The sequence below is a fragment of the Rissa tridactyla genome, chromosome 9, assembly GCF_028500815.1.
Source record: "Rissa tridactyla isolate bRisTri1 chromosome 9, bRisTri1.patW.cur.20221130, whole genome shotgun sequence".
Taxonomy (NCBI): domain Eukaryota; kingdom Metazoa; phylum Chordata; class Aves; order Charadriiformes; family Laridae; genus Rissa; species Rissa tridactyla.
The window spans coordinates 22,012,878-22,040,552 of NC_071474.1; the positions used below are offsets into that span (position 1 = coordinate 22,012,878).

General features: G+C 58.6%; 2 protein-coding genes and 2 non-coding genes across 5 annotated transcripts in view; 2 read left to right on the forward strand and 2 right to left on the reverse strand.

Moving 5' to 3' along the window:
- Positions 1 to 1,313: 1,313 nt before the first annotated feature.
- TRNAH-GUG (transfer RNA histidin (anticodon GUG)) lies at positions 1,314 to 1,385 on the forward strand. Its single transcript has one exon. It is a non-coding gene; the product is annotated as a tRNA-His (tRNA).
- Positions 1,386 to 2,094: 709 nt separating this feature from the next.
- On the reverse strand, positions 2,095 to 2,166 carry TRNAH-GUG (transfer RNA histidin (anticodon GUG)). The gene has a single exon. It is a non-coding gene; the product is annotated as a tRNA-His (tRNA).
- A 3,232-nt stretch (positions 2,167 to 5,398) lies between these two features.
- On the forward strand, positions 5,399 to 13,834 carry SLC28A2 (solute carrier family 28 member 2). The gene is made up of 17 exons (XM_054214803.1): positions 5,399 to 5,467; positions 5,539 to 5,630; positions 6,111 to 6,202; positions 6,648 to 6,837; positions 7,213 to 7,354; positions 8,137 to 8,250; positions 8,635 to 8,712; positions 9,070 to 9,150; positions 9,494 to 9,574; positions 9,716 to 9,841; positions 11,092 to 11,222; positions 11,426 to 11,594; positions 11,771 to 11,968; positions 12,445 to 12,526; positions 12,944 to 13,042; positions 13,513 to 13,624; positions 13,711 to 13,834. Exons 1-17 carry the CDS (start codon positions 5,399 to 5,401, stop codon positions 13,832 to 13,834), a joined length of 1,980 nt encoding a protein of 659 aa, XP_054070778.1.
- A 472-nt stretch (positions 13,835 to 14,306) lies between these two features.
- The window catches only part of ALPK3 (alpha kinase 3), a 33,992-nt gene continuing 20,623 nt past the window's right edge, over positions 14,307 to 27,675 (reverse strand). For both annotated transcript variants that reach the window (XM_054214801.1, XM_054214800.1), the window contains 10 exons: positions 26,006 to 27,038; positions 20,618 to 22,469; positions 19,677 to 19,824; positions 18,079 to 18,206; positions 17,743 to 17,778; positions 17,346 to 17,620; positions 16,926 to 17,014; positions 16,457 to 16,674; positions 16,209 to 16,257; positions 14,307 to 16,041 (listed from right to left, as the gene is read on the reverse strand). In XM_054214801.1, coding sequence (XP_054070776.1) covers positions 15,720 to 16,041; positions 16,209 to 16,257; positions 16,457 to 16,674; positions 16,926 to 17,014; positions 17,346 to 17,620; positions 17,743 to 17,778; positions 18,079 to 18,206; positions 19,677 to 19,824; positions 20,618 to 22,469; positions 26,006 to 27,038 — 4,150 coding nt within the window. In that variant the 3' untranslated portion in view covers positions 14,307 to 15,719. The remainder of the gene's footprint in view (positions 16,042 to 16,208; positions 16,258 to 16,456; positions 16,675 to 16,925; positions 17,015 to 17,345; positions 17,621 to 17,742; positions 17,779 to 18,078; positions 18,207 to 19,676; positions 19,825 to 20,617; positions 22,470 to 26,005; positions 27,039 to 27,675) is intronic.

Here is a 27,675-nt window from a genome sequence, read left to right on the forward strand (position 1 = left end):
GCTGGATACGAGCAAGATGAGGAGCTCAGGGTGTAATTACTTCACAGAACAATCAAGCAGGAGTAATTACTTCACAGAGCAATCAAGATGCACAGGGCCTTCCTCTGGTTTGTCCCAGGCCTCAGGAAGACTCTATTAGATTTGGGATTCACCATTGGCAGCAGATATACAAGAATGGACGTGGTGTGGGGACGTACCCCTGCCCAGCATGGTGGCAAGAGACCGCTGCCTCTTCCAGCATCCCCTCACAAGCAAGTAGAGAGTGTCGAGGTGCGTATATATATATATGATGCCAATTGCTCGTTGCTTGCGCAGGAGCAGAGGTTCCTGTGCCCCGCTCTTCCCCCTGACGCAGCACAGCGGGATGAGTCATCCGGGCCAGACGAGCGCCTTGAAGTCAGTGCCACGAGTGCTCTAAAAATATTTTGCACAAAGAAATCCTTTTGATCCCAGGTGTTCTGAATTCTTCACATATCTGTGAAAATAAAAGAGCCTTTGGTACTTGGAGCGCTGCAAAAATCAGCAGCAACGGTGACGGCAAGCAGTCATTAACTATTAATGTGTGTTTCACCAGGGAGAGACAGGAGCCGCAGCGCAGGCTGGGACCTGGCACGGTTTTGGGCCACAAAGACAAGGTCATCCTTAGTCCCTCAGCCTCCCCTCTGTCCTTAATGCTGGGGTGAAGACAAACTTAACTCACCGAGAAACACCTCCGGGGGGGCGAGGGGGAGAGGTGGGGTTAGGGCTGGGGGCCGGGGCGAAGGGAAGGGCCGCGGTACGAGCTGGGGGGGGCTCAGGGTGAGGGCTGGAAGTAGAGACGGGGTCGGGACAGCGGCCTGGGGCTGGGCCAGGGCCGCAGAGGGAGGGCTGGGGCTGGCAGAAGGGGCGGAGGGCTGAAACCCGGCTCGGAGGAGGAGCGGGGCGAGGAGCGGGGCCCGGCTGCGGGCTGAGGGCCGCCGAGAGGACCGGAGTCCCGGCACGGGCTGGGGCCCCGCTGGGGATCAGGGGTCGGGTTCGGGAGTGCCGAGCGGGGGTCTCGGCCCCGGTGGGGGTAAGGGCCGGGTTCGGGGGTCCCGGTGGCGGCACCGGTACGGGTCAGGGCCGAGCCCCGCAAGGCCCCTCAGCGCCGACCCTGCGCAGGCGCAGAGCGAGCGGCGAGGGCGGGGAGAGGCTGCCACTCAGGGTGCGTCGCCATGGAGACAGGCGCGGGGCGGGGTGCCAGCCGCTGGCACTGGCCCACGCCGCACGCAGCCCCGCCCCACAAGGGCCAAGAGGCGCCTGGGCGCCAGCTGCGCCCGGAGCCCCGGTAGCGCGCCGTGATCGTATAGTGGTTAGTACTCTGCGTTGTGGCCGCAGCAACCTCGGTTCGAATCCGAGTCACGGCATCGCCCGGCGGTACCACGGCACACGGGCTCTCTTTTGCACCTTGAATTTAATTTTTATTTTATTTCATTATTTTGTTTTATTGTTCTATTTCATTATTTTATCTTATTATTGTTTTATTTTATTTTTTAGTTTAGTTTGTTATTTTATTTCAATTTATTACTTCATTTTAGTTTATTTTATGGTTAGTTTAATTTATTATTTTATTTTTTTATTTTAGTTCAGTTTAGTTTATTACTTTATTTTATTGTTTAGTTTAGTTTAGTTTACTATTTTATTTCACTTCACTACTTCATTTTAGCTTGTTTATTTTATGTTTAGTTTATTACTTTACTTTTCATTTGAGTTTAATGTAGGGTTTGTCTTATTTTATTTTATCTTATTTTATTTGATCTTATTTTGATCCTATTTTGGTTGTATTTTAGTTTAGTTTATTTCGGTTTATTTCCTTCCCGGTGGCGCCGTTACCCTCCGCTCCCAGCACTGGGGGAAGTGGGGGGGTCCCGGCCCGGCCCCGCAGCGCCGCGCCCCGCCGGGGGCCGCGGCAAAAAAAAACCCTGTGTGAAATATCGGCGTAACGTGACAAAAAGAAAAAAATAAAATGAAATTAAAATAAAAAATAAATAAAAGAAAATAAGAGATTAAGGCCGCCGCGGGAGGGTGCAGAGTGAAAGAAAAAGTGAGCCCGTGTGCCGTGGTACCGCCGGGCGATGCCGTGACTCGGATTCGAACCGAGGTTGCTGCGGCCACAACGCAGAGTACTAACCACTATACGATCACGGCGCGCTACCGGGGCTCCGGGCGCAGTTGGCGCCCAGACGCTCCTTGGCCCTGACGCCGCGGGGATGGAGCGGGTGCGGTGCTGGGTCCCACCGACCCCGGGACCAACAGCCCCGGAGAGTCGCAGCGGAGCGGCCTCCGCACCCGCGGGGGTTGGTGCTCGGGGCAATCCCGCTGCGGCGGCCCCGTCTGACAGAGACACAGGGCGGCTGGGGGGGAGGGACCCTAAAGCCCACCCAGTGCCACCCCCTGCCCTGGGCAGGGACACCTCCCACCACACCACCTTCTCCAAGCCCTGTCCAACCTGCCCTTGAACACCTCCAGGGATGGGGCACCCACAGCTTCTCTGGCCAACGTGGGCCAGGGGCTCACCACCCTCACAGCAAACAATTTCTTCACAATATCTCAGCTAAATCTCCCCTCTTGCAGTGTAAAACCATTCCCCCTAGTCCCATGGCTCCCCTCCCTGATCCAGAGTCCCTCCCCAGCTTCCCTGGAGCCCATTTAGGGACTGGAAGGGGCTGGAAGGTCTCCCCAGAGCCTTGTCTTCTCCAGTTTGAACCCCCCCAGCTCTCTCAGCCTCTCCTCACAGCAGAGGGGCTCCAGCCCTCCCAGCATCTCCAGGGCCTCCTCTGGACTTGCAAATTTAGGCAGCTTTAGCAACAGGACTGGATAAAATCCCCAGGGAGAAGGTGCTGTTCGTATGTGCTGGGGAACCGGCACAGGGAGCATTTCCATAGAGGCACCGCATGGCACATGGACACCCGCCTGAAGAAGAGGTACCCCACGCCTGCTGGCGGGCAGCGCCTTCACTGGGGGCAGCCCCGTCTGCCCCGCACTGCTCGGGGACCAGGTGACACCACACCCTGCATCGCCACGGCCCCAGAGGCCGCAGGTGCCCGGCTCCTTACCCGGGATGCGGGTAAAGGTTGGATTTCTGCTTTTCATATCTTCCCTCCGGGCTCGCTTGACCAGGGTGTGAACGTGCCCCTGGGCAACCTATTTTGGGCGGCGGGGTGCCCCGTGGGCGGCCGGGCGTGAGCCCCGGGAGGAGCTGTGGCGGCCGCGGGGCCCAGCCCAGCTCTTTGGACCGAGCTGTTAATCGGTAACCGGGACCGGGAGCTGCGCAGACGTCGGGGCTGGCGGGTGAGCGTGGGGGGACGTGGGGCACGGGGAGGGGTGTGAGGCCATGGGGGGGCGTGAAGGCGTGGGGGGCGAGGACACAGGGGCGTGAGGGCGTGGGGCACGAGGAGATGGGGGTCGCAGTGGAGTGGGGCATGGGGGCGTGAGGGCGTTGGGCATGAGGGCGTGAGGAGCATGAGGGCATGGGGGGGGTGAGAGCGTGGGGTGGGGGTACGTGGGGCAGTGTGAGGGTGTAGGGGGTGCAAGGGCGTGGGGCACGAGGACATGGGGGGGCGCAAGGACATGGAGGTGTGGGGTACGGGGACATGGTGGGCATGAGGACATAGAGGTGCAAGGGCATGGGATGCAGGAATATGGCGGGGCTTGAGGACATGGGGGGCACGAGGGCGTGGGGCGTGAGGAGATGGGGGTCACGATGGAGTGGGCCACAGAGGCATGAGGCTGTGGGGCATGAGGGTGTGAGGGGCATGAGGGCGTGGAGCACAAGGACATAGCGGGGGACGGGGACATGGAGACATGAGGGTATGGGGCACAGGGACATGGGGGGCATGAGGGCGTGGGGTGCAGGGCTGCCGTGGTTGGGCAGAGGGGCGTGTGGCCACGCTGCACCATGAGGCCGTGGGGGACAGGAGGACACGGGGGGAGGGCATGGCGTGAGGACACAGGGAACCATGGGGCGAGGGGGCCCGTGGGGGGACCCATCTGCTGCCCCACTGATCGGCGGCCAATGGGGCATCACCAAAACAAACGGCAGATGAGCCATGTGTGGCGGGGGGTGGCACTGGGGGGCTGTGGAGGTGGCATCAGCCCAGAGGTCCACTGGGAGGAACAGGGAGAGCTGGGAGCCCCGGGGGGTCCCGGAGCACTGGGGGGTCCTGGAGGGGTCACTGAGCCCAGAGGGGTCCTGGGGGGTGTCCCTGAAACGGTAGTGGGCTTGGGGAGGGGTATCTTCCAGATCCTGCCAGGGTCCTGGGGGGGATCCCTGAGCCCCAGGAGGCGCCAGCGGTGCTGGAGGCCCTGGAGGAGGTCTGGGGTTCTGGGTTCCCACCATGGCCCAGGGTCCTGCCCTGCTGCCAAGGAACCACAAGCCCAGGGACACGCCGGGGGCCAGCATGTCTCAGTGGTCCCCCTTGGTGGCTCCGCTGGCCTGTGGAGCCCACCACCACCTTCAGCCGCCTCGAGGTCCCACGTTGAGGGGGATGTTCTCCAAAACTCCTCACCCCCACTCGTTTCATTTGGGGCTGGGTCGCTGCCCTCAGCAGCCCCTAGTTCTCAGGCTGCAGGAAGCAGGCGATGACCCTCCTGCTCCCACCTTCTCCGTGCAGAGCTCTGCGACCCTCCTCCAAACAAGGACACCGCCTTCCTCCCTCTGTCCTCACACAAGGGTGCTCCTACCGCCGATCACTGCCTTCTCTGCTCTTCTCTCGTCCTTCTCCAGGTAGAGGAACTGGGAGAGTGTCCAAATGGGATGCTCCAAGGGTTCCTGCCCCAGCATAATACTGGTTCTTCTGGCTTTGCTGGACCAGTTCTCCCAGTATGATCATCCTTTAGGACCAGTTCCCATGCGAACTACCACTTATTCCTACCCATCGCTCCTGCACCGTACTAGTTATCAGCCTGAAAGGACCTTCTTCCTTATCTTACTCGGTTGTACCACGAGCTCTCCATGAGGGATGGGGGCAGATTTATTTTTTGCAAAACCCCCCTTGCAAAGGGGCTCGTGGAGGCTGGTGGCCACTGCCACCAACCTGGAGGAGGAGTACCAGCTCTCCCTGCTGCATCTAATCCTCTCCTGTAATTCCTCGGAAGCACAGAAGAGCACAGACCTTCCCAGAGTTACAGGAGAACAAGGCAGTCAGCACACCAGCCCCATGGCTTGAGGACCCCCTGGGATGGTCCCTTGACATGCTGGTGAAGGAACTGCTCCGAATCCCTACTGCAAAGGGTGTCCTCCCCTCAGAGACCCAAAATTGAAAAATCAGGGTTGGATGTTCATCCTTCCCAAAGCTGATCCCCTCCTCCTCTCCCCAGCCAACGTTGGTCCCTCGCAGTGCAGTTTCTCTGATGCGTTGAAGCTGCATCACTTCTGGAGATGGAAGAAAAACAGATAACCCTGGACAACCTTGAGAAGGGTGCAGATAACCCAGCTTTCAGCTCCCTGGTGAGTCCTCCCTTCCCCCGGGTCGGGCTGCAGGAGCTGCTCAGTGTGCTCCCGCTAACCGTGTTTTCCAGGGGGAGGAGAGACTCTATGAGGAATGTGATGGTCCACGTGGCGAGAGCAAGGAGGAGAGGAGAGGAGAAGGGAGACTGTCCTCCTACTGCAGGTAGGACAGCCCCTGGAGATGTGTGTGTGTATGTGGGGTATTTCCAGCGATAACAGCGAGTCCACAATCCTTGGGCCGGCGTTTCTCCTGGAGTCAAACCAGGCTTGCAAGTACCTGTTCTGGGAGCAGAGTAGGGTCACATTGACCACAGAGGGGACAAGGTGCCTGATGGCTTCGTACGGCTTTGCAGGGTGGCAGTGGCAGCTCTCTGTCCCCATAGCAGCCACCCAGAGCAAGCCTCCGCTCGGGTGCCCGGGGTGCTGGGCTGGGTAGTGGGGTCTCCCCTGCCATAACGGGCCAGCTCGCTCCTCCAGGGTGTGGGCAGCAGAGTGATAGAGGCCACAGCACACCGACACCACCATGCCGCTGCCACAAGCGCCCTCTGGGAGGCACGGTCACGTCCCGGCTCCGTTGAGTTGGGTTGATCTTCAGGATCCATCTTCTGCACTTCTCACGTCTCTGGCGTGTGACTCTTCCCAGGAAGGCCCTGCAGCCGGCATCCAAGGCAAAGCGCTTCTGCAAGGTTCATGCCAAGGTGTTGAAAATGGTCGTCCAGGGGCTTCTTGGAGTAGGTGAGGACTTCCCGGCACCGAGACCCCATCTCCACATCCCTTTGGCGGGCTGTGCCCACAGACTCCAAGCACTGGGCACAGACACCCACCTGGAGGTTGTACCTGCTCTCACCAGCCCCACTGCCTTCCTCCTCCTCACCCCACCACGCCTGTCCATGGGTCCTACCTGCACTTCACTGTCCTCCCCTTTCCCCTCCTACCCAAAGGGTTTGCTGTGCCTCTTCTGCTCGCCCCACGTACCCCCAGACAGCTGAGTTGCTACCACCAGTGCGCCCGGCTGCTGGGGTGGTACTCCCCAAGTCCTCCCCACACACAGATGCGAGCCTCAAGGGTGGCCAGGAAAGGACATTTGGAGGAAATGAACCTCTTTGTTGGCCCTGGTTAGTGTTATGAATCTGTGATCCTCTGGCCCTGACATTTCTGACCCCCAATGTGCCTTCTCCAGCCTACCTGTGCTACTTCATTGCGGCCTGTTGGCTCAACTTTCAGCGAGCCCTTGCCTTGGTCATCATGACTGCTGTGGTTGTCTTCTTCGCCTGCTGGAGCTTCTTTAAGAAGCACTGTGGGGCAAAGGTATTGCTGCTCCTCAGCCCCGTTTGGAAGTGCTTCCAGAAGTCCTGGCCATGGCTGAAATGGTGAGTAAGGAAGAGGCAGGGCCACATCCCTCCCGGTGCCTGGTCCCCTCTCCCATGGCTGCCCCACCAGAGCTGGGCTGGTGCAACTGACAGCCGCTGGCGTTGGGCACATGCCCTGGTGCCGTGCAGGCACCTCCTGAATGATAAGGCATGGCCCAACCTGGGAGCCACTTAAAAGTCATGGCAGAAACGTCTTACTGCTCTACCTCAGTGGCGTGATGGCTACTCGCACCCCTCATTGGTGTGCGATCCCCAGGTTTCATCAGATGCATCGTCCTTGCAGTGGCATCTCCTGCACAATTAGATCCTGCCCTTCCTGAGCTGCTCTCCCCCTGGGGACATCCTCTCTGTGACAGTCTGGGATTTCCTTTGCAGGCTGGTGTGGGTGGCCCTCCTGGGAGGCCTGATCACGTGGCTGGCTTTGGACACCTCCAGAAATCCGGAGCAGCTCATCTCATTAGCTGGCTTCTGCTTTTTGGTGCTGTTCCTGTTTGCCTGCTCCAAGCACCACGGCGCAGTAGGTGTTTCAGGCGTGGCTTGGCCATGGGTCCCCTCGCAGGAGGTAGCCACGCAGCACTGGGGAACAAGTGCTCCCTTCCCACTGGCATCTCCAGATGGCCCACTGCCGGAGCTCCCTGGAGGAAGCAGAAGCCTGCCAGGGCTCCAGGGCAGAGCTGGGCACACCCTGGGGAGCCGAGCTGGTTGGCTGGATGGAGACCCAAAGCTACCTTCTTCCCACTGCTCAGCTCAGGGCTCCCCCCTAGTGTCTCCATCCTCTTTTCCACCATGTCCCTCATAGCGGGTCAGACCCAGAGACCCAGCACCAGACCCATGCCTGAGCATCAGGTGTCTGCAGGTAGAAGGTGGGTCTGAGGTTCAGGCGCCCTGGGTGGCTTGGGCAGAAATGGTGGAAGCCCCAGTGGCTTCCAACCCAACCTGCTTCAATGTTTTGGGCAATCTCTCCATCCCCTTCCTCCAAAGGAACAGGAAGTTTTGCCCTAGAGGGTCTGTACTACTGGTCAAACCATCAGGAGGTCTCTATGCTTGTCTCCTCCTGGGTAAGCCTGGCAGGTTATGTTCCATCAGCTGGTTCCTGCATCCCACCGACTTGTCTTCTTCTACTATCACCATGTTTGTGGGTTTCTATGACACTTTCTTTATTAGCACCCCCAGGACTGTCACCCAGGGCACAGTGTGATGGTGTTTGCCATGTGCAGCTGTCAAAGGGTCAGGAAGGCAGAGAGGGAAGTCTGGAGCCTTCGCTAACCTCTCAGTCCCCGCTCTGCTCTTGGTCCCCAGGTGTCCTGGAGAGCCGTTTTCTGGGGTCTTGGCTTGGAGTTCTTGTTTGGACTCTTCGTCCTCCGAACATCCCCTGGCGTCCAAGCTTTCCAGTGGCTGGGTGATCAGATCCAGGTACTGAGTCTGTCCCATGCTTGCACTCTCCATGTAACTCCCCTGGGATCAGCAGGAAGAGCAGAGGGTGGCACGGGGCAGAGAAGCTGCGGGGACTGCACATTTGCTCACAAACATTTTTGGGGGGAGCTGGAGAAGAGCCGTCTCTTTCCTGGTTTTCTGCAGCAGCCCAGGCCCTTTGGTGCGGTCCCCCTTGCAGGTTGGAGCGGTGCCCTGTGACTCGGAGACAGCAAACCAGTGTCCCCAGCTTAGGTTTCACAAGGTCCTTCTCTGGCGGGGTAGTGAAGGGAGCTGTGGGTACAACCCCCTGCTAGGTGGAAGTGAGATGTCAGGGAAAGAGCTAATGGAGACCTCTGTCCTACCATGTAACTTCTCCACTTGCAGTACTTCCTGAGCTACACCACAGCTGGCTCCAGCTTCGTCTTCGGGAACACGCTCATTGAAGAAGTCTTTGCCTTTCAGGTCAGCCCGGGGAACGGGGTACAGGAGGGAGAGGCAGAGCCTGGTCTTCTGGCCTGGCTGCCTTGCTGAGTCCCAGAGAGCTGAATGCAGCCGGTGTTGCCGGAGCTCAACCAGCTCAAGGATGGGTCTCCCTCAGCTTTGCACCCGCCTGTAGACCTCCTCAGTGCCATGGGGGATGTGCGCTGGCCCCTGGCCCTCCTGCCACGCTGGCCCAGCATTGTGGCAACCTGATAGCTTGGGCTGGCTATGCAGCACCGTGCCGTGCCCAGCTTGTGGGACAGAGGGGCTTGGTCCCCAGGTGTGCTCAGACGTGCTGCTCTGCTCTCTAACCCCTGCGCCCCGCTGCCTTGCCTGCAGACTCTGCCCATCGTTGTTTTCTTCAGTTGTGTGATGTCCATCCTCTACTACCTCGGCGTCATGCAGTGGCTCATTGTCAAGGTAGGGCCACACACCTGGCTCTGGGACGGTGGCAGAAAGTAGAAGCCCCTGGTGGCTTCTCTGACTACTATGATCAGCTGTGGGATGTCCCAGGAAAACTGGGGTGGTACTAATTTGAGGTGATTTGTCCTGCTAAAAGAATACACGCAAACCCCCTCTTCCTTCTTGCATCTCCTCCTGAGAAAGCCCAACCCTGGGGCTGATGTTGCTACCTGGTCTGGTGGCGCTTCCCAAGGCCACCTCTGTTGCAGCAGGCTGGAGGGCCACACAGTGCCCTGCTTCCCGGAGTGGGTGGCAGGGTGCCAGGAGCCTTTATGAACGCGGTGGCCCCGTCTCTCCCCAGATCTCCTGGCTGCTTCAGATCTCGATGGGCACCACTCCCACCGAGACCCTCAGTGTGGCGGGGAACATTTTTGTGGGACAGGTAAGGACCTGGGCAGAAGACCCACCTTCTCAGCCCTTGCAGCTGAGCCTGCCCAGAGGAAGGGTCTTCTCCTCCCTTCCCAGAAGACCCGTGTCCCCGCGTGGCCCTCCCTCAAGGACAACGGGGTTTTCTCTCTCACAGACGGAAGCGCCACTGCTCATCCGCCCCTACCTGGCAGACATGACCCGTTCAGAAATCCACGCTGTGATGACCGGTGGCTTTTCCACCATTGCAGGCAGCGTGATGGGTGCCTACATATCCTTTGGGGTGAGTCACATATGCCACGTGCTCCTGGCTGTGGGGTCCTGACACGCAAGACCTGCCCTGGACTTGCAGGGGGGGAGGAGACCCCCAGCAGGTGCCGCACGGTCCCCTTCCATAAGCAGGATGAGGGCAGGGTGCCTCCATGTCCGGCCTCACCTTGGCTGGTGTGGCCAAAACCCCGGAGTCCTTCCAGGCAGAGGGCACTGCGGTGGGGCCCTCACTGCCTGTCCTTGCACAGTGAGTGGTGCAAATCTCATCCAATCACGGGATAATTTAGCCCAAAAGGACTCGCTGGGAGTCTCCGATCCACCCTCCCACCCAAATGAGGTGATGGCAAAGCCCAAGGGGATGCCCAGGGCCTTGTCCAGGTTGTGGTGAACATCCCCATGGACGGAGATCTCCCCTCACCTCTCTGGTCCACCCCAGAGGCGTCCCGGTCACGGGGACCAATTTTTTCCCTTATATCCAACTGGGATTTCCCCACTGAAACTGCGTTGTTGCTTCTCACCCTTTCACTGGGCACCTCTGAGCAGCGTCTTCCCTCCGAACCCCTTTTGAGTAGTTGGGAACAGCAACCACAGCCCCTTGCGCCCTCTCTCCTGCCAGCTGAGCAAGCCCAGCTCCTGCAGCATCGCCCTGGTGGTCCTGTGCCCCAGCCCCCCGGGATGCCCTCTCCAGTCCATCGGTGCCTCAGCCCCAGACGCGGTGTCCAAACCTGGCCTCATCAGCGCTCCGTGATGGGGAATAAACCTTCCCCTCGACCTGCTGGCTGAGCTCCTGCTCTTTAAACGTTAATTAGTCTCCTTAAATGGGAAGCCGAGGGTGAAAGGTCAGCGAAATGAGATGTTGTCACTAGGTGGGCCGGGCAGGGGTGAGACTGGGAGCCTGGCTCTTCGTCAGCAGGTAGAAGTTCGCAATGTTGCACAACCTATTGCTCTGATAGTGATAAACAGGGACAAGGGAGGGACGAGAATCATCACGATTAGGTCAAACAGCAGGAGAGATTAACATCTCCGAGGCCGCGATCCCTGCGGCTCCAGCAATGCCTCCACCCAGGCGAGCTGCCCTACATGCCGCGGCCGGCTAAGATGGGAAAAAAAGGGACATTTCCCCCCCACCGAGCCAACAGGGAGCCCTGAGCGGCTCCGAGCTTCGCTGGCTGATGCCGGCCACGTGCTGGGGCGCCCTGGGGTGGCACGCCACGGGCGCAGCCTCGCACGGAGGTGCCTCAGCCCACGGCGTGCGCCTTGCAGATAGACGCGGCATCGCTGATCGCAGCCTCCGTGATGGCCGCACCCTGCGCCCTCGCCATGTCCAAACTCGTCTACCCCGAAGTGGAAGAGTCCAAGTTCAAGGGCAAAGCAAGCATCCGCCTTTCCAGCGGGTGAGTGCGAGGAGGGGGATGGTGGAGCAGGGCTGCACGCATCCTGGCCAGCGTGGGGAAGCCATGGGAGCAATTCCAGGGCCACAAGCGGACGTCTCTGAGGTTGGGGGAGCCTGTGGTGTGGGCACACCCACGGAGCAAGAGCTGAGCCCACACAGGAGCTGTGCGGCCACGTGAGCCCATCGGGGTCTTTCTCCACACAGGGAAGAGCAGAACATCCTGGAAGCTGCAAGCAATGGGGCTGCCGCCTCCGTGGGGCTCGTGGCCAACATCGCGGCCAACCTCATTGCCTTCTTGGCCGTGCTGGAGTTCATCAACGCTGCTTTGCGCTGGTTAGGGGAGATGGTGGACGTCGAGGGGCTCTCCTTCCAGGTAACCCCACAGGCAGCCCCGAGGCTCCCCCCCACCATGCCCACCTTTGCCCACTGCCTCAGGAGGCTGCCGAGACCCCTGCTGGGTGTTGGGCAAGTGCTGGCAGCGGGTGTCTGAGCCGGGGGCGACGCAGGTGGTCAGCCCTGAGTTGTTCCCTTCTGGGACACTTTTCCCAGGTGATTTGCTCCTACGTCCTCATGCCTGTGGCCTTTCTCATGGGGGCAGACTGGGCAGACTCGCCGCTGGTGGCCGAGCTCTTGGGGATCAAGATCTTCCTGAACGAGTTCGTGGCGTACCAGCAGCTGGCCACCTACAAGAAAAACCGCCTGTCGGGCCTGGAGGAGTGGGACGGGAGCCGGAAGCAGTGGATATCTGTGAGGGACACCCGGCCACCCTGTCGGGCACAGCGCGGGGATGGAGCCAGCCGAAACAGGGCATGGGACCTGGCCAGGCAGACAGGGGGAGGGCAGGCAGGGGGATGGTGGTGCTGGGGGTGGGAGTGCACCTATGGACAGCTAGACTTGGATGTCCACGCACTGCTGGGCTCATTCTGAAGGAATCGGCGAAGCCCTTGTCCCATTAACCCTGCTTCTTGATGGGGCAGATCATGGCGCTACAGGGCCCTCTGTCCCCCCCAGCCCAGCCTCTCCCAGGGGCAGGCTGCCCACCAACTGCATCCTCGCTCCCAAAAACAGCTGAAGGAGAAGGGATGGGGATGTGGGACTCGGCTCCATGGTGTCCGGCTGGGCTGGGAGCTGCGACACGGTGCTCAGCTCTGGGTGCTCTGGGCCTGATGACCAGCTCTGGTGGCTGGGCCAAGGTGACCAGCCCCTGTCGCTGTCTCCTCCAGGAGCGAGCCGAGAGCATCACCACCTTCGCGCTCTGCGGATTCGCCAACCTCAGCTCCATCGGCATCATGCTGGGAGGCCTGGGTGAGTGTGACCCGCGTCCTGGGTGCCTGGGCACCACGCAGGGAGATCCTGCTCCCGGGGAGCGAGGGCTCAGCTGGGGCAGGAGGAACGTGCTGCCCTCAAGCCTCCATGTTTGGTCTCTGCCAGCACCCAGATAAGAAACAGGACTTTTACGCATTGATAGGGATGATTTTGTGCTGCACCCGTGGGCAAGAGCACGTGCATGTGCCACAAGCCCAGGTGCCAGCCAGCCACGGGGCAAAGAGCAGAGACTCCAGGGCTGAGATCGCTGAGGGCTCTGACACCAGGGCTTGGGGTGGGCAGGGCACTCGGTGGCAGAGCCAGCCGGGGACCTGGGACATGTCCCCACCTGTCCTCAACCTGGCGCAGAGCCGGAGCAAGGCTCTGACTGTCCCCGGTCTCTGCTTTGCCCCGCAGCCTCCATGGTGCCCCAGCGCAAGGGTGACCTGGCCTCCGTCGTGCTGCGAGCCCTGCTCACCGGCATCTGCGTCTCCATGCTCAACGCCTGCCTGGCAGGTAGGTCCCTGCCACTGCCAGCGGGGCCAGGAGGAGCTGAGGAGGGACAGGCAGAGGGATGAAGACCCCTATAAACACAGGTGGCAGGGACGGGGACGGCTGGGCTGTCCTCCCCATGGCTCTGCCAGGGTTTCCAACCCCTCTGCTGTCCCCCCGTGGCTTTGCCAGGTGCTGCCCAAGCCCAATAGCTCTGCCGGGGCCCCTCATCCACAGCTGGGCTGGGATCGGGACATGTGGGGCACTGCAAGGAGCTCCCCGGGGCCGCCGCTGCGTCTGTCTAGGGGGTGAGGTGGTGGGACGGCGCATGGGACCTGGAAGCACAGTCCCAGGTACAGGACTTGCAAGCAAGCACAGTTGGGGCACGGGCTTTGCGAGTGGGGCTGGGGCACAGGATTTGCACGCACAGTCAGGGCGTGGGATTTGTATGCATGGGCTCGCACGAGCCCCGACCAGGAGACTTTGTGCCCCAGGTCTCCTTTATGTGCCAACGGAGCTGGGCGACTGCGTGACCTTCCTCAGCACCGCCAACTTCAGCTCTACCAGCTACACCACGTACATGTGCTGCAAGCAGCTCTTTGCCAGGTGGGTGGGAAGGAGCCGTACGGCCCTGCTGGGGGACCGGGGTGGTGGGGTGGCAGCTTGTCCCGACCCCGCTTCTCTCCTTCCAGCTCGGTGCTCGAGAACGGGACACTCTCCTTCACGGGACCCTGGGCCGGCGTGGGGGACAGCGTGCTGTGCCTGACGCAGTGCTGCGGGCACTACAACCACACGTCCTGCATGGGGACAATCTAGAATCCCGCAGGCAGCTGCCCGCGGCAGGGGCGAGGGCACCAGGGTCTGCCAGGACTGATCCCCCAGGCAGAAAAAACCCTGCCAGAGACCTGCGTGTCTGGTCTTCTCCACTGCCGTGATGATGGACATCCCTGTGCACCTTGCAACCAGCGCCCGTAGGTGCTGGCCCCATGGACACAACAAACTGCTCCCAAATAAACCCTGGAAATCCCCGTGTGCCTGCCCTCAGCATCCCTGGCCCCGACCGCAGCCATCCTGCAGGGCACAGGGCGCTTTGTCGGGCTGTAGCCAGCGTTGTCTGCAAACCTCATCAGCTTTAGGGTCCAGCCCTGGCCACCCTCTTCTCACCGGGATGGGGTGCAGGGGGGGATAGAGCCATTACTTGAAGACATTTCCTTCCCCCAAATGCAAAGCCACCCCGTCCCGCCGCGCGCTTGGGTGCATCCTTTCCGCAGGGACCACAGCACCGGGGACCAGGCCAGTCCTTCTCGCTTTATTGCACTCGAGAGCACCCATTCGCCAACAGGGCCACGTTATGTACATCGTTATTTTACAATGACCTAACAACAAAGCACCAGGACCCCGGAGCACACCGCACTCTCAGCCCCACTCCCTGCCCTCCTCTGCCCGGCTGCACCGAGCCACTGTTTCGGACACCACGCTGCGGGGTGGCCCTGCTGGCGCCCGGCAGCCTCCTCCGAAGCCCTGGGGAAGGTGACACTCTGCAGCGAGACGAAGCAGCAGCAGCTGGGGCTCTCCGCAAGCCTCGCTGCCCCCTGCCACGCTCTGCCGGCTGCCTGAGAGAGCCGACGGGCACAAGGGAGGCTTGATGCAACACAGGGCGCTGTACTCTCCCTCGTGAGCATCGCTGCCCATCCACTGCCGTCTCCCACCGCGGGGCCCAGAGGGGGTGCTGCCCGCTGCCACCGGGGGACGACACTAAGCAAGTGTGACCAGGTCATGCTGTGGGGCTGGGCAGGGCGTACGGGGTCCGCACGCAGCAGGTGGGCAAGGAGGGGTGACTCCTGCTGGCTGGACACCCGCATGGGCCAAAGTGGCGCGAGGCACGGAGGGGAGGCCTCCCTACCTCGCCCCGTGTGAGGTAGAGCATCCTGACCATGGCGCTGGCCGGCACCCACAGCAGCACCGTCACCTGCAGTGTCCACCAGGCAAAGGAGGGGGGGGAAAGCAAAATCCCACCCCCGTGCAGCCGCCGGTACCGATGCCAGCACCCCACCAGGGGACTGGCCTGCACCCCAGAGCCACATGCGGCAGCAGCAGGAGCCCTGCAGCCCACCACTAAACCCCTCTGCAGCAAAAACTTTTAAATCACAGTGCGCCAGGGCAAAGAGGACCGCCTAGGCGCTGTTAGGGTTCACATCCTTGACACAGAGCACTGGCAGGGCTTGGCGCGGTGGCTTTATGGAGGACACAAGGAGGGACACGAGGTGCTGGGAGGCAGGAGGGCAGCCCAGAAGCCCAGTTTGCTCGAGGGAGCCAGGCAGAGGGCACGGTGCCGGCAAAGCCGGAGGGAACAGCTCAGACAGCCACTGCCTTAAGGAAGGCAAATGGAGAGACTGGAGAGAGGAAAGCGAGCCCGAGCATGGGGGGACACGTGGCCCCCAGGCTCCACCACTGGCAGCAGCTCTTGTGAAAAGGTACGGGCAAGGGTTCCAGTTCACAGCCCCTCCATGACCCCGGCCGAGCCGCTCACACTAGCACACACCACACAACGCGAGCGCCATGGGCCGGAGCAGGAGCCATAGGGAGGAGAGCAGGGGCAGCGGCTGCTGCCAGGGTCTCCCTTCCCTGGCCCACTCACGGGCTGCCTCTGGGCTGCTCAGACTGGCATTGGAGCCCGGGGTCCCAGCCGCAGCCGCTCCGGCTACTGTGGGCGGCCAGACCTGCCACTGTCTCCTGAGCTGGGTTTGGAGGCTGCCAGGGCCTCCCCTGTTTCCGCAGCTCTCCTGGAGCTCTTGGGGCTCACGGCAGCCTTACGGGTCCCCTGGGGACTCGCCAGCCCCTTCTTCTGCAGCTGGGGGCTGGACTGGGCAGATTTCCTACCCATGGAGGGGCTCTTGGAGCCCTTGGGCTTGGCTGGCTCCAGCGTCTTCAGGCCCAGGATGCCGCAGTAACGGTTACACTGGTGAGCGGCCACAAATTGCTCCAGCAGGGAGGGGAAGCAGCTTTCCTTCAGGCCCTGGAACCTGCCAACACAGCCATCCTCAGCCCCTGCTTTGCACCAGGAAACATCTGGCGAGAGCAGGGAGCCGAGGACAAAGCCCAGTCATGCTCACCCCCATGGCCCTCCGCCAGAGCAGCAGAGCTGGGGACAGCTGAGGCCACCCTGCACCAGCAGCTTGGGGTCACTCACCCTTTCAGGTTGGTGGCGATCCGCACGTTGGTCATCTTCCAGCCCACTCCTGCAACAAGAGGGAGGACAACCAGTCTCTGCCCAGAGAAGGATGGGCACCAGCACGAAGGGCAGGTCATGGCCCTGGGAGCTGGGCTCCATGGCACGTGAGGAAAGAGGGAGGAGGGCCAGGCTAGGGCTCTTCCTCCTCCTTTTGCAGGCCAGAGGGTGGCGAGGGGCCACGGGAATCAGATGAGAGATCCCTTTACCTTCCATGTCCGTCACGAGGATGTTTCCATTCGTCCACTGGTAGACCCAATGCTGGAAGGTGCAGCATTTGAGCACGATCTCTGAGGTGCCTCGTGCCACCAAGCTGCCATCTCTCTCAGTGACACAGTACTGCTCGCAGGGCCTGCCCAGGTCCTCCTCCATGGTGGCATAGGGGATGTTGTTGGACGGTCGGTAAATCAGGTACACAGGAATTATCCTGCGCAGGAGTGCAGAGATGGGGTCAGCACCAGCCGGCAAGCTCTGCCACCGCAGCACGTGGAGATGTGCACCGTGGTCTGCAACCCTGGCTTCTGCCTTCTCCCCATGCCTTCCCCCCAGTATCCCTCCCGCGTGAGGGTGGAAGAAGAGGGTGCTGCCCCTCAGGATGTCCCCAGCACCCACCGGGAACCCTCCTGCCATCCCCCAGGACACTCCGCCAGGCTGTCAAGCCAGTGGAGCCTTACTTACTCAGGCACCGCTCCAAAATCAGGGACGGCTCGTGCCTCAGCAGCAAAGATCTTGCAGTACTCGCGGCTGGAATTCTGGATTTTACATTCCTGGAGAAGCAAGCAGGAGAGTCAGGGCCCTGTCCCGCCTCGCACCACTGCCTCCCTAGGACCCCCTGCCTGGCGAGGTATTCCTTGGGACCGCTGCCAGTTGTTTCCCTGAGCAAAGGACAAGTGACAGAAAAGCTCCAAGCAGCTCAGTGCTGCTCAGAGAGAAGAGCTGTAGCCAAGAATAACAAGGATACCGGCAGCCCGCTTGGACAGCTCGACCCCTCCGGAGCATTCAGGAAAGTGGAGAGAAATAAAGAAAGTGGGCACAGAGCTCAGGACTGCGGCTCAGACAGATGGAGGAGGAGTGGGGAGACAGGCGGAGGGTGCCCACCTGGATGGTGATATCGTAGTTCTTCTCGATGAGGCTGTTCTCATTCTTGGTCCCAAAGACAATGAAATTGTGCACTTTGATGACGCAGGTGCAGCCAGACTCAAAGATGGGCTCCAGGCCGTAGATGGCTCTGGCACGGCAGGCTTTGCGCAGGAAACCGGCACCCACTTCCATGTCCTCGCTCACCACACGCCCGAAGAGCTTATCCCCCCAGTAGCCTGCATCAGCCAAGCCCTTGGCGAACACCATGGGCGTCATCTCGATCTCCTCTCCAACTGGCGGGGGGAAGAGCTGGTGAGGGGGGACAAGGGGGACACCTCCTGCCCCCACCACAGAGCTGCCTGCCCCCGGCACAGCGAGGGGCAGCAGTTGCAGCTCGTCAGCACATGGCCCTTACCTTCAATCTCTTCCCGCAAGACAAATCCTGACAGCACTAGAGGAGACACAAAGCAAAAAGGCGTCAAGGACTGCCAGGATCCCCCCCTGCCCCACAGGTAGATGGGACACCGAGGGATACCAAGGAGGACGGCACACTGAGAGATGGCAAGGAAGGAGGTGTGAATCACTCATAAATTAGCAGGTGGAGGCAGAGGCACCTCACAGAGGCGGTGTTTGGGGGGTGCAGGGCTCCCCCTCTGCAGCCTGCCACCAAGCCCTCTTTGCGGCTTGCCGCGCTGCCCCACGGCACAGCCGGGCAGCCCGTAGAGCTGCCAGGCTGCTGAAGGCTCCTCACCTTCTGGGCTGAGCAGGAAATCGGTGGAGTCAGTGCCGTACTCATTGCTGATCACGCACCGGTAGACCCCGCAGTCCTTCTGGGATGCCTGCACGACAGCCAAGGCTGCCTGGCCCTCGTCGCCGGTGCTGGAAGAAAGCGGAGCATGGCATCAGCCCCGTGTGACGCGTAGGGGCACAGGGGAGCCCTGTCACACGCACTGCGGGGGAGGCACCACGCCGCCCTTGGAGGGCTGGAAGAGGGCTGCAGAGGAAGCCAGCCCCAGAGCATCCCAGCTGCTCCCCAGCACCTCATGGCACCAGGAGTCTTCCCCTGCAGTTTGTACTCACAGAGATGCTCATCTTCCAGGCAAGCCTGGCAAAATCTGGCCAAGACTGGGCTACAGACCGATAAAGTTACTTGCCTTCAGGGTGGCTGAGTCAGGGCTGCGCTTGGGCTAACAGACCTGCATCTAGATGGGATGGCTGGAAGGCAAACAGCCACAGGGGTGTCCAGCTTCGTTTTCAGCCATTCAGGGGTGAGGGCAGAGAGCACCCCCCATCCTGCAGCCTCCCCTCTCTGAGGGCCTGGCAAAGCACGAATTCAGCACCAGCAGGCTTCCAGCCTTCTCCAGCCTGCAACACCAAGCTTTGGGCGGGCAGTCCCTCTAGCCAAGGTGATGACACACCGGGCAGATAGGTCTCCACAAGAACCAAAGGCCCGTTTCTGACCCCCATGGCCGGCGTGAATCAGCAAGGGGATGACGGGCCGCAGAGGGAAGAGGTGGGACCCTCATCCTGAGACCCGCTGGCTGAGCCGGCCCTTCTCTGGTCAGCTAGAAGGCAATGGCCACTCCTGGTCCACCTGCCCCAGCTCCAGTATCTGCCATAGGAGATCATTTCGGCCCCAGAAGCACCTCTTTCTGCCTGCTCATTACAAAGGGAGCTCAAGGGACACTCCAAGGCATCAGGCAAATCCTACCCAACGTGGGTGATGTTCCCACACAAGCTCCCTTGGGCTTGAGAACAAGTTGCTCTCCGTAATGCACCCAAAGGAGCACCCAGGACACAGCATGCCACCCGGCTGTCCGAACATGCTCTCCCAGTGCAAGGGCAGTGCCAAGGGACACAGCCAGGGCTGCTTTTTCCCTGGTGGTGCTTGTCAGCGGTGGCTGCATGGAAACACCTGCTAGGGTGCAGCGTCCAGAGCCTCCCAGCACAGCTGCCCCCCCACGTGTATCACTTGGGGTCCCAGTTTTGCAGCCCATACCCAGTTCTCAAACCCAAAGATGGGCACAGCACCTTCCTGGCCCTCCCCGAGGTTTGGGGTCAGGCTCTGCCCTCCCCAGGGCTCTGCTACTCAAAGCACCAGCCCTTAAGTAAGGCTCCAGATGGACCATCAATAGGACAAATTTGCTGGCAATTCCCCATCTGGGCGATCCCTCCCTCCCCGGGCACCGAGAAGGTAAAATTTACAACGTACCGTGCCATGCAATGAGCTTCCCATGCAGCCTAACACACAAGGGGCATCTTCACCCCAGCAAACGCAAGGAGCCGGGTTTAACACACGAACCCAAGGCTATGAGCAAGGACTACAACAAAGCGGAGCCGGCAGGTTACCTCCTTTGGGCTTCTGCTACAGGGATCTCGTCCTTGTACCACATCAGCTTAGAATCACTCAAAATATTGAAGAACTGGCACCAAAGTTTCAGGTTTCCTGACGCATCGGAAAATTGTTCTGCCCTGATCTTACGAATCACCTGTGGAGCTAAGGACAGGGTGCAAAGAGATGGATGGTGAGACACACAGTGCTGGCTGCAGCTGCGCTGCTGCTTAGGACTCTGGTGTTGGGTGTTGCACGTGTGTCGGCACAGCCCGGTATAACATCGCCTTCCCAGGGAAGGTCTCAGAGCTCCACTTGGATAAATACGGTGGGATACAAGTGGTACAAATTCGTTCCAACAGTGCAGCACCGCAACACCTAGTGGGGCTCAGCCAGAGGCAACGCAGAGAAACACCATGCGATGTTGGAGGAAGCTTTGATCTACTCAAGTAGGGATTTCTCAAGGTTGCCTTTACTTTTGCAAGAGGGCTGATTTCCACGAGGGTATCATCTGGCTCCCGCAAGCACTTCAACAGCAGGATTATGCCTTTTCTAATTTGATGCCATGAGGGATCAAATTAGCATTGACCATGGAGGTGGAAAAGGAGCGTGCACCCCACTGACCCCCATTGGGCCCCGACCAGCATGAGGCATGGTGAGGACCAGGACATGCAGACCAAGAACCCGAGGATTATGATTCCTTTGCCACGGCTAAGTCCCGGCTGTGGAGACAGCCAGTCTCAGCACTGCCATCTCTTGCGTTCCTCTGCCCTCCCTGCGCTAGGGAAGAAGTCTTGGGGCAGACTTTTGGCTTTCATACGGCCAAAGGGCGATGCTGAAAACCCTGCAAACGCACAGAACCCACGTGGCCCCAGCTGACTATCACCAGCCCAGTTGGCCAGGCTCCCTTTGTAGGCAACAAGGAAACATGCTTCACAGGGATCACCTCTTCCCTTACCTTTAAATGGGTTATTTGCTTTCTTGGATTCTGCTGGCTGTGCTTCTGGCTTAGCATCTTCAGGTACCTCGTGGTCACCACTGCTGTCACTTGTGGGCTCCTCATACAGCTTAGGCACCTCCAACGTGGCCATCTTCCTCGTGAGAGTTGGTGAGCGTTGCTCCATGGGAGGGGATGGAGCCAGGGCAGGTGTCTGCAGCTGGGCTGCGCTCTTCCTGGATTGCCGTGGTGAAACGGTAGGACTTCTCACATGACCTTGGCTCTCTAGGATTGCCTCCTCTTCCTCCCCTACCTGCTTGGTTTTTGGCAGGTATATTTTGCGTCGGGCCCCGGAAGCAAGCTCCTCTGGTGTAGCACAAGGTAGCGCTGCCAGAAGGTCACCAGGGTTTTCTTTCTTAGGGCTGGCTGGAGGTAAATTGGAAATATCACTAGGAAGCTGCCCTGCTCCTGCTGCTGGCATGCTGCCCACCACGATGGCGGGCACAGAGAGCTGGGGTGGCCCCTCTGCCTCGGGAGTGACCCTGGTACGTCTCTTTGGTGGCACAGGTTTGCAAGCCAGCATCTCCTTGCTGGTAACAAACTCCTCATTGATCATGCCCGTGATCCGCCTGGACGTCCTAGGGGTCAGAGGCAAGTTTTCTGCTGTCTGGAAGAGCTGATTGTTTTGTACCTTTTCTAAAACTCTCCTGGAGGTGCGGGGGCTCAAGCCTGCAATGCCTATCTCTGGGACCACGGCCTCCTCTGCCTCAGGCTGCTCCTTGTCTCTGTGGTCTGCGTCTTCTTTTGTGGCATCCTTACTGCTATCCGACATCTGTAAAAGCAGCAGCAGGTAGTTCTTCAAGGAGGAAACAAGGTTTTTGTGCTGCACCTTCTCCTCCAAAGACATCTCCTGAGGTCTGTCGGGGCTAGGCAGGACCAGTGGTACCTGTGGTTGAACCTCAGTGACTCCTTCAAAAGCGCCCGAAGGTGCTGCCAGTCGCTGACGTGGAGTTGCGTCTGTTTGCTCTCCTCCCTCCTTCCCCTGAGGTCCCATGGCCACCAGTTTGGCACTCTCCCCTGCTAACATGCTGGCTGGAAGCTTCTGTTGCAGGGCAGATCCACCCGCCTGTTTGATTTCGGTTTCTCTGCTCGCAGGAGGCAGCAGCTGGGCTTCAGACGGGACCACCCCTGCCGTAGCCTCCATCCCTGGGGTGACGTGAGCTGCAAGTGGTACATCCTGAGCCGCCGCCATCCCTGCTGCAGGAGTGGGAAGCCTCTCTTCCTTGGCAACTGGAACTGAGACAGGAGCTGCAGTTTCAGTCTCCTGATGCCCCAAAGGGGTCCCTCCCACCTCCTTGTGCACAGTCCCGGGAGATGGCTCCTTTGCACTGCTCTGTCCTGACTCTGCACCGGGATGGCTCCCGGTCACCTCTGCTCCTGCTCCTTTGCACTTTCCATCCTCTATTGCTGTCTGATGTGTAATTTGCTCAAGAGGAGTGTTTTCTCCAGGCTCTGGAGGACTCGATTTCATTAGCAATGGCTCTTCCTCACCTTGGCTCTTGTCCTCTTGATTTGACAGTCCTTGCTGGGTCTCCCTGCCCTCGGGAGCATAGGAATGTCCTTCTGCCTGCTTCCTAGATGGAGGGTGTTCTTTGGTGGGCTCCACGTGGTCTGGAGAAGGTGCTGGTGGCTTTGGCGTCTCCCGAGGCCTCAGCCGAGGGTTCGTCCTTTTCCCAGACTCCCTGATCTCCTGGCAGGCAGGCGTCTCTTTCCTGAGCTCCTCTGACTTGTTGGCTTGCTGACCGGTCTCTACGGTTGGACTGGACACCGGGTGTTTTAGGCCACTAGCAGGCTGTCCCACTGTTGCTGCAACCTAGTGAAGAGAAGAAAATAGAAAATTAACATAATTTTACTGCCTGGGTCTGCTCAGAGTGCTTGTGGTCCACCTATACCATATGGCACTGCCCAACTTCTGCTTGAATCGTAAGTATTAACCCGGCATCACTGATACTCGTTCATCCAGGGCCTCCTGGCTTTGCCATCGTCCCGCAGTAGTAGGTCCCACAGACCCCGTCACGCTGCACAAAGTGTTTTTTCTTTTAATCGGCTCCAACCCTTCTGCCTTTCAATGCCTTGTTTGTGCACAAAGAGGCAGGGGATCTGTCTCTCTAGAACATTCAATGGCTTTTAATTCAATCCATTCTGACAAGGCACCTTCCCAAGGAGCAACACTTCCCCATTTTCTCCAGCCACGGCCGAGACCCTGTATAATTTTCTTGCTCCTTTTTTAAGACTTGGTGCTCCCCCTATACTATATCTGCAATCTCCACTCTGGGATGGGGCGATCGGCATGTCACACACTATCTGGATGAGGCTGCCCAAGTGATTTATAGCGAAACCGTACACCGTGACGTTATCTGCGCTATTCAACCATCCTGTTTCTTTGACATTCGGGAAGCTCAAATGTTTCCAACTGCAGCTGCACACCCGCAGACGTTTCAGCAAGCTGCCCGCTGTGACGGCTGAGCTTTATCCTGAGGAGATCTGGTGAAATCCTCCAGCCAAGGGGCACTATCTATTTTTGTAGGATAAGGCTCGGAGGAGGCAGCAACACTGCTGATACACGCCGCGCCCGGCTGATGCTCAGTTAGCAACATCAGGGCAAGCACATGGGAAGAGGGCACCCATGCAACGGGTTCCTCTGCCATCCCAGAGGATCTGCTGCTAAGGATTGTCTCCTGAGGTCCCCAATGTGAGCTTTAAGCCTCCAAAATGAGGTGCACGGGAAAGGAGGCTGTAGCACTTGGCCCTTCTATTTTGTGCCACCTCAGCTGCGTTTGAATGCTTGGAAAAAGCAGGAAAGATAACGCTGGTCTCTCAGCGAGCCCTTCCCCGAGCAATTGTTATGACAACAGGGATATCAGAGGACTGGGGTGAGAGAAGAGCATTAGGGGGGCCATTCCTGCACACAAAAGTCAACCCTGCTTCCTTAGTAGACCCCAAAAGCTGCCAAAGGCCGGGCGGTTTCTGTCTCCAGAGACAGAGATAGGGCCCCGGTTGACAGGGTTGCACAGGCAACCCCAACGTCCCTGCTGCTGTTCCCTGGAGCCACCTGCCCAGCTTGAGGGTCACACCACAGAGCATCCCCGCGCTCAGCCGTGAAAGGGTCCATTTTCAGAGACAGACGGGCTTCATGCAGCGAAACCCCCTGGGTTTTACCATGGCATTTGGTCCTCCGTGGCACGGAAAGGGATGGAGATGGACACAGCCCAGTCCAAGGGCCCGGCAGCCCCGGTCCCTCTGCTCAGGGGCTGAGCCACACAGCACCAGAGGGCTGGGGATTCACGGAGGGATGCACAGAGGCAGCTCTACACAACGGCGCTGGTCAGTGGGGACATCTCTTCGGCTAAAGCGGGACTGGCACTTGGGGGAAATTTGCTTGTCGTTGGCGCACAAACTAAAGCTTGTTCAGCAAAGCTTTCTGGGAGCTTTTCAGAAAAGTATCTGTCCTCAAGTAATCGTAAAACGCTCAAAACTAGGGCCATATAAAAGAAATATAATGAAATTGTCAGTTTCAAAGTTAGGCAAGAGCGATCATCATGCGAATCCCGTTTCTGCTCTGCTCTTGTGCATGAGGATGTTGAGAGCCCGGCCATGGTCTGGCATTTCGCAAAGCCCTTCTGCTACGGATAAATCCAGCTGGAAAGAGAAGCCCCGTGCATGAGGCTCAGCTAGGTCCCGGGGCCAGGAAAACACTCATGTTACGGCCCTGTCTTGTTTAAGGGAAAGAATAAAAAAGAAAAAGACAAGCAACCCGTGTCCTGGGGAGTGAAAATACCCTCAAACACGCTCAGAGTCAGCTTTAAAGGGCTTTAAAATAGCTTATTTGGTCACACAAAAGCCTGAGCACTTTCCCCAGCATCACCCACTAGCTGAAGCATTCAAATTCAAATCAAAAGCATTTCTTTTTGTCTACTCAAAGGCACACCAGCTGACAAGCTACAGGTTTCCCTCTGTGAGTGGGTTTTTGAAGAGGAAAATACCTTGATCCGTGTCAGTGGCTCAGGGATGACAGCCCAAGCCTGGCAGCTACGCACCAACTCTCTCCACCCTCCTTAAGAGCAAGGGGCGTAAAAATGAGCAGAGAGGGAGAAAACAAATTGCTTTGCCACGGGCCTGCACGCACGGCAATAATTTCTGCAGCAATATGTGATGCTGATGGGTCAGGTTAAAGATGGGTTCAGGGTGCTGCACTGCGGCAAGTCCAGCACCCAGATACTGGCTTCTCTGCGTAACACGGCAGGTTTCTTACTGGTAAATGGTGCTCCTACCTAAGAGAAATCTAGAAGAGGAAGAAACGAGTGGTTTTTTTTTTTCCCCCACTGGAGCACCCAGCAGTCCCGCTTTCTACATCGTGGATGTTTCCTCATCCGTAAGTATTTGCGTTACCTGCCGAGGAAGATGCGCTGCCCCCGGAGTGCCTCCTCTGAACAGCCTTGGTCTGTACTGAAAGCACCTACCATGGCTCAAACGCCAAATCCTGATGGCACCTGCAAATCGGACTCAGAGAACCTTTTACCACAGGAGGGGTCATTAAAGATAAAAGGGCAACAAAAAAAACCAACCCAAAACAAAAAAAAAAACCACTGGTACCTTCCAATCTAACATTTTCATGGAAAATGCTTCAGGTTAAGTGACAAAAATAGAAGTTGACTAAAAGATGCGGTGAGGGTCAGGAGCAGGTGCTGTGCCCTGGCCCTGCATCGCCACCACAATGAGTCTTGCAGAGTTTTTTCCAACAGGGGAGAGCCAAAAAATAGCCCAGATCTACTGTATACATGTTGCACTGTAAACAAAATTCAAGGCCCTGCCTGGCGCAGCTCACGTGGCGTACCTGGCACGCTGCGCTCATTTGCATGGGGGGCTCATTAAGTGCCGGCTGAAACTCCGGCTCAATTGCAAAACTGAACAGATGTCATCAGTCTCCCTGTCTGTCCTACGCACAAGGCATCCACCCCCAGCTATTAATAGCCATTCAGCGCTCCCTGTGCTTAACTGATTTGGGAACATTTCGCATGAGGTCAGCCTGCCGATTAAACAGGAGAGCTCACAGCACGCCCCAGGCCACCCGGAGACCAGCTGCTCGGCCACAGGGCCCTGACGTACATCTCTCCTCACCACCTCGTCTGACATTTATTTGGAGATGGGGTGGAAGCTCTGCTGTCTGGGCACACAAAGCCCAGCAAGCCTTTTTTCCTGGGTGTTTTAGCCAGCGGAGACCTAGGAAGCCTCTGCAGCAGCTCCCGTGGGCAACATGCAGCCTCCCAGGGCTGGTGCCACAACACAACCCTGCAGCACCAATACGTTCTTGCTGCAACCCTTGCATTGGCTGCTTTCTGTCCTAGTTACCTCTGGACTGACGGCTTTGTTTCCTTCGGACTTCTGTGCTTGGTGCTGGCCTCTCTGTCCCTCGGAGGGCACAGGTCCTGCTTCCGACACCTCTGAGGACGATGGAGCATCCTCTGTCTGTCTGCTGACAGCCACAGACTGCTGGGCAGCCTCGCTCGCAGCCTCTTCCTTGGCTCCTGCCTCCTCCTTCCCTGCTGCCGGCTTCACTTGATTATCGAAATACATCTCTTTCAAAGAGAAGTGCACATCGCCATTGATTTTAGCGTCCTGATTCACAGCTTTCCCAGGCTCTTTGATTTTTGGACTGTTTTCCACCTCTTGATCATTTGGCACCCTCAAATGTGCGTTCCTGCGTAAGGGGACGGGAGGGGCAAACCTTGGATTTGGAGAGGGGTTGGCCCTGTCTCGCCCACTTTCTTCTCGCTTTGAAACTTCCTGCTTTGCTGCTGGAGGAGCCTCTACCTTCTTTTTCTTTTTAGCTGCAGAGTCTTTGGTCATCGGCTTACTTGCTAGGTCCTCCACCGTCTCGTAGATGTACGTGAGAAAGCCATTCCCATTCTCCTCCACACTTTCCAAAGAGGCATCTCCGTTGGTGGTCACCTCTGCTTTCAAAGGTGCTATCAGTTTGTTTGGAAAGCCCGTCACCACATTGACAGGCGGTTCCTTCGGCTCAGCGACATCCTCATGTAAACTGGACTGGGAATCGGCAACGTGCACTTTTGCTGCATCCTCCTTCTCCCACTGAGAGGCTCCGGACCGGAGATTCAGATCCCTCGCCAGCCTCCGCTTTCTCTGAAGCCGATCGGGGCTCATTCCCTGCAACTTCTCCACCTCCACATTTTCTTTCCCTCGTTTCTTGCCCTGTTCTATCTCTCGTAGCTTTTCTGCAGCTTTTCTCTTAATTTTGTCAAACCACTTCTGATGGATTTTGAACTCCGTCATGGTTCCCACTTCCAGCACGCCAGAGCAGGATACAATGCCTTTGTTATTTCTAGCTGAGGCCTGGTAAATACCCGCATCTTCCTCTCGGCACCTGGAAACCAAAAGCTCTGTGTGAGACCTGCCCATCCTCCCCAAGCACTACCGCTGGGCACACAGGCATGCACGTTCTCCCACTTCTTGCTCCAGAGGGGCCAGAAGATGAAGACGTGACCCTTGAGGTGCACATGGTAGGTCTGGAGGCCTGGGGCTGGCCTCCCTCCCCAGGCTCTGCCTGTTCTCAGCACTAGCACATAAGCAAGTTGGAAGTTAAATCAGTGCCCAGCTCCTCCCCGGGCTGTAACTGAGAGGGCTGTGATGGAGGAGGAACACCTAACACCAGGCTTCCCAACTGTTCTCAGCCACACTCCTCTGCAGGATCTTCTCCTCTCAGCTCTTCACAGCCTATGTGACATTCCTGCTCTTCCTCCACCCTTGACTTCATCAGTAGACTGCCAAAGCAGCACTTTCCTTCCCTGACGTCATGGTAAGAGCTACAAAAGGCCTTCCTGGGCAGGGCCCTTCCCCTCTTTGCCCTTGTTCATGACATTCCTATGAATTGTTTCTGTCCTTGTCCTGCCCAGTCCTCCAGCCCACCATCCTGGAGGCAGCCAGTGCTTTCCCTTCACTCCCCTTCATCCAGCCTTAATGCTACCAGCACTGGAAGGCTCCAGAGAGAGGAATTTCTCCTG

Coding starts and splice junctions, on each gene's coding strand:
- SLC28A2 (XM_054214803.1), top strand. CDS start 5,399: ATGGAAGAAAAACAGATAACCCTGGACAACCTTGAGAAGGGTGCAGAT. Junction 5,468..5,538: donor ACCCAGCTTTCAGCTCCCTG/GTGAGTCCTCCC, acceptor CGTGTTTTCCAG/GGGGAGGAGAGACTCTATGA. Junction 8,251..8,634: donor GGCTGGGTGATCAGATCCAG/GTACTGAGTCTG, acceptor CTCCACTTGCAG/TACTTCCTGAGCTACACCAC.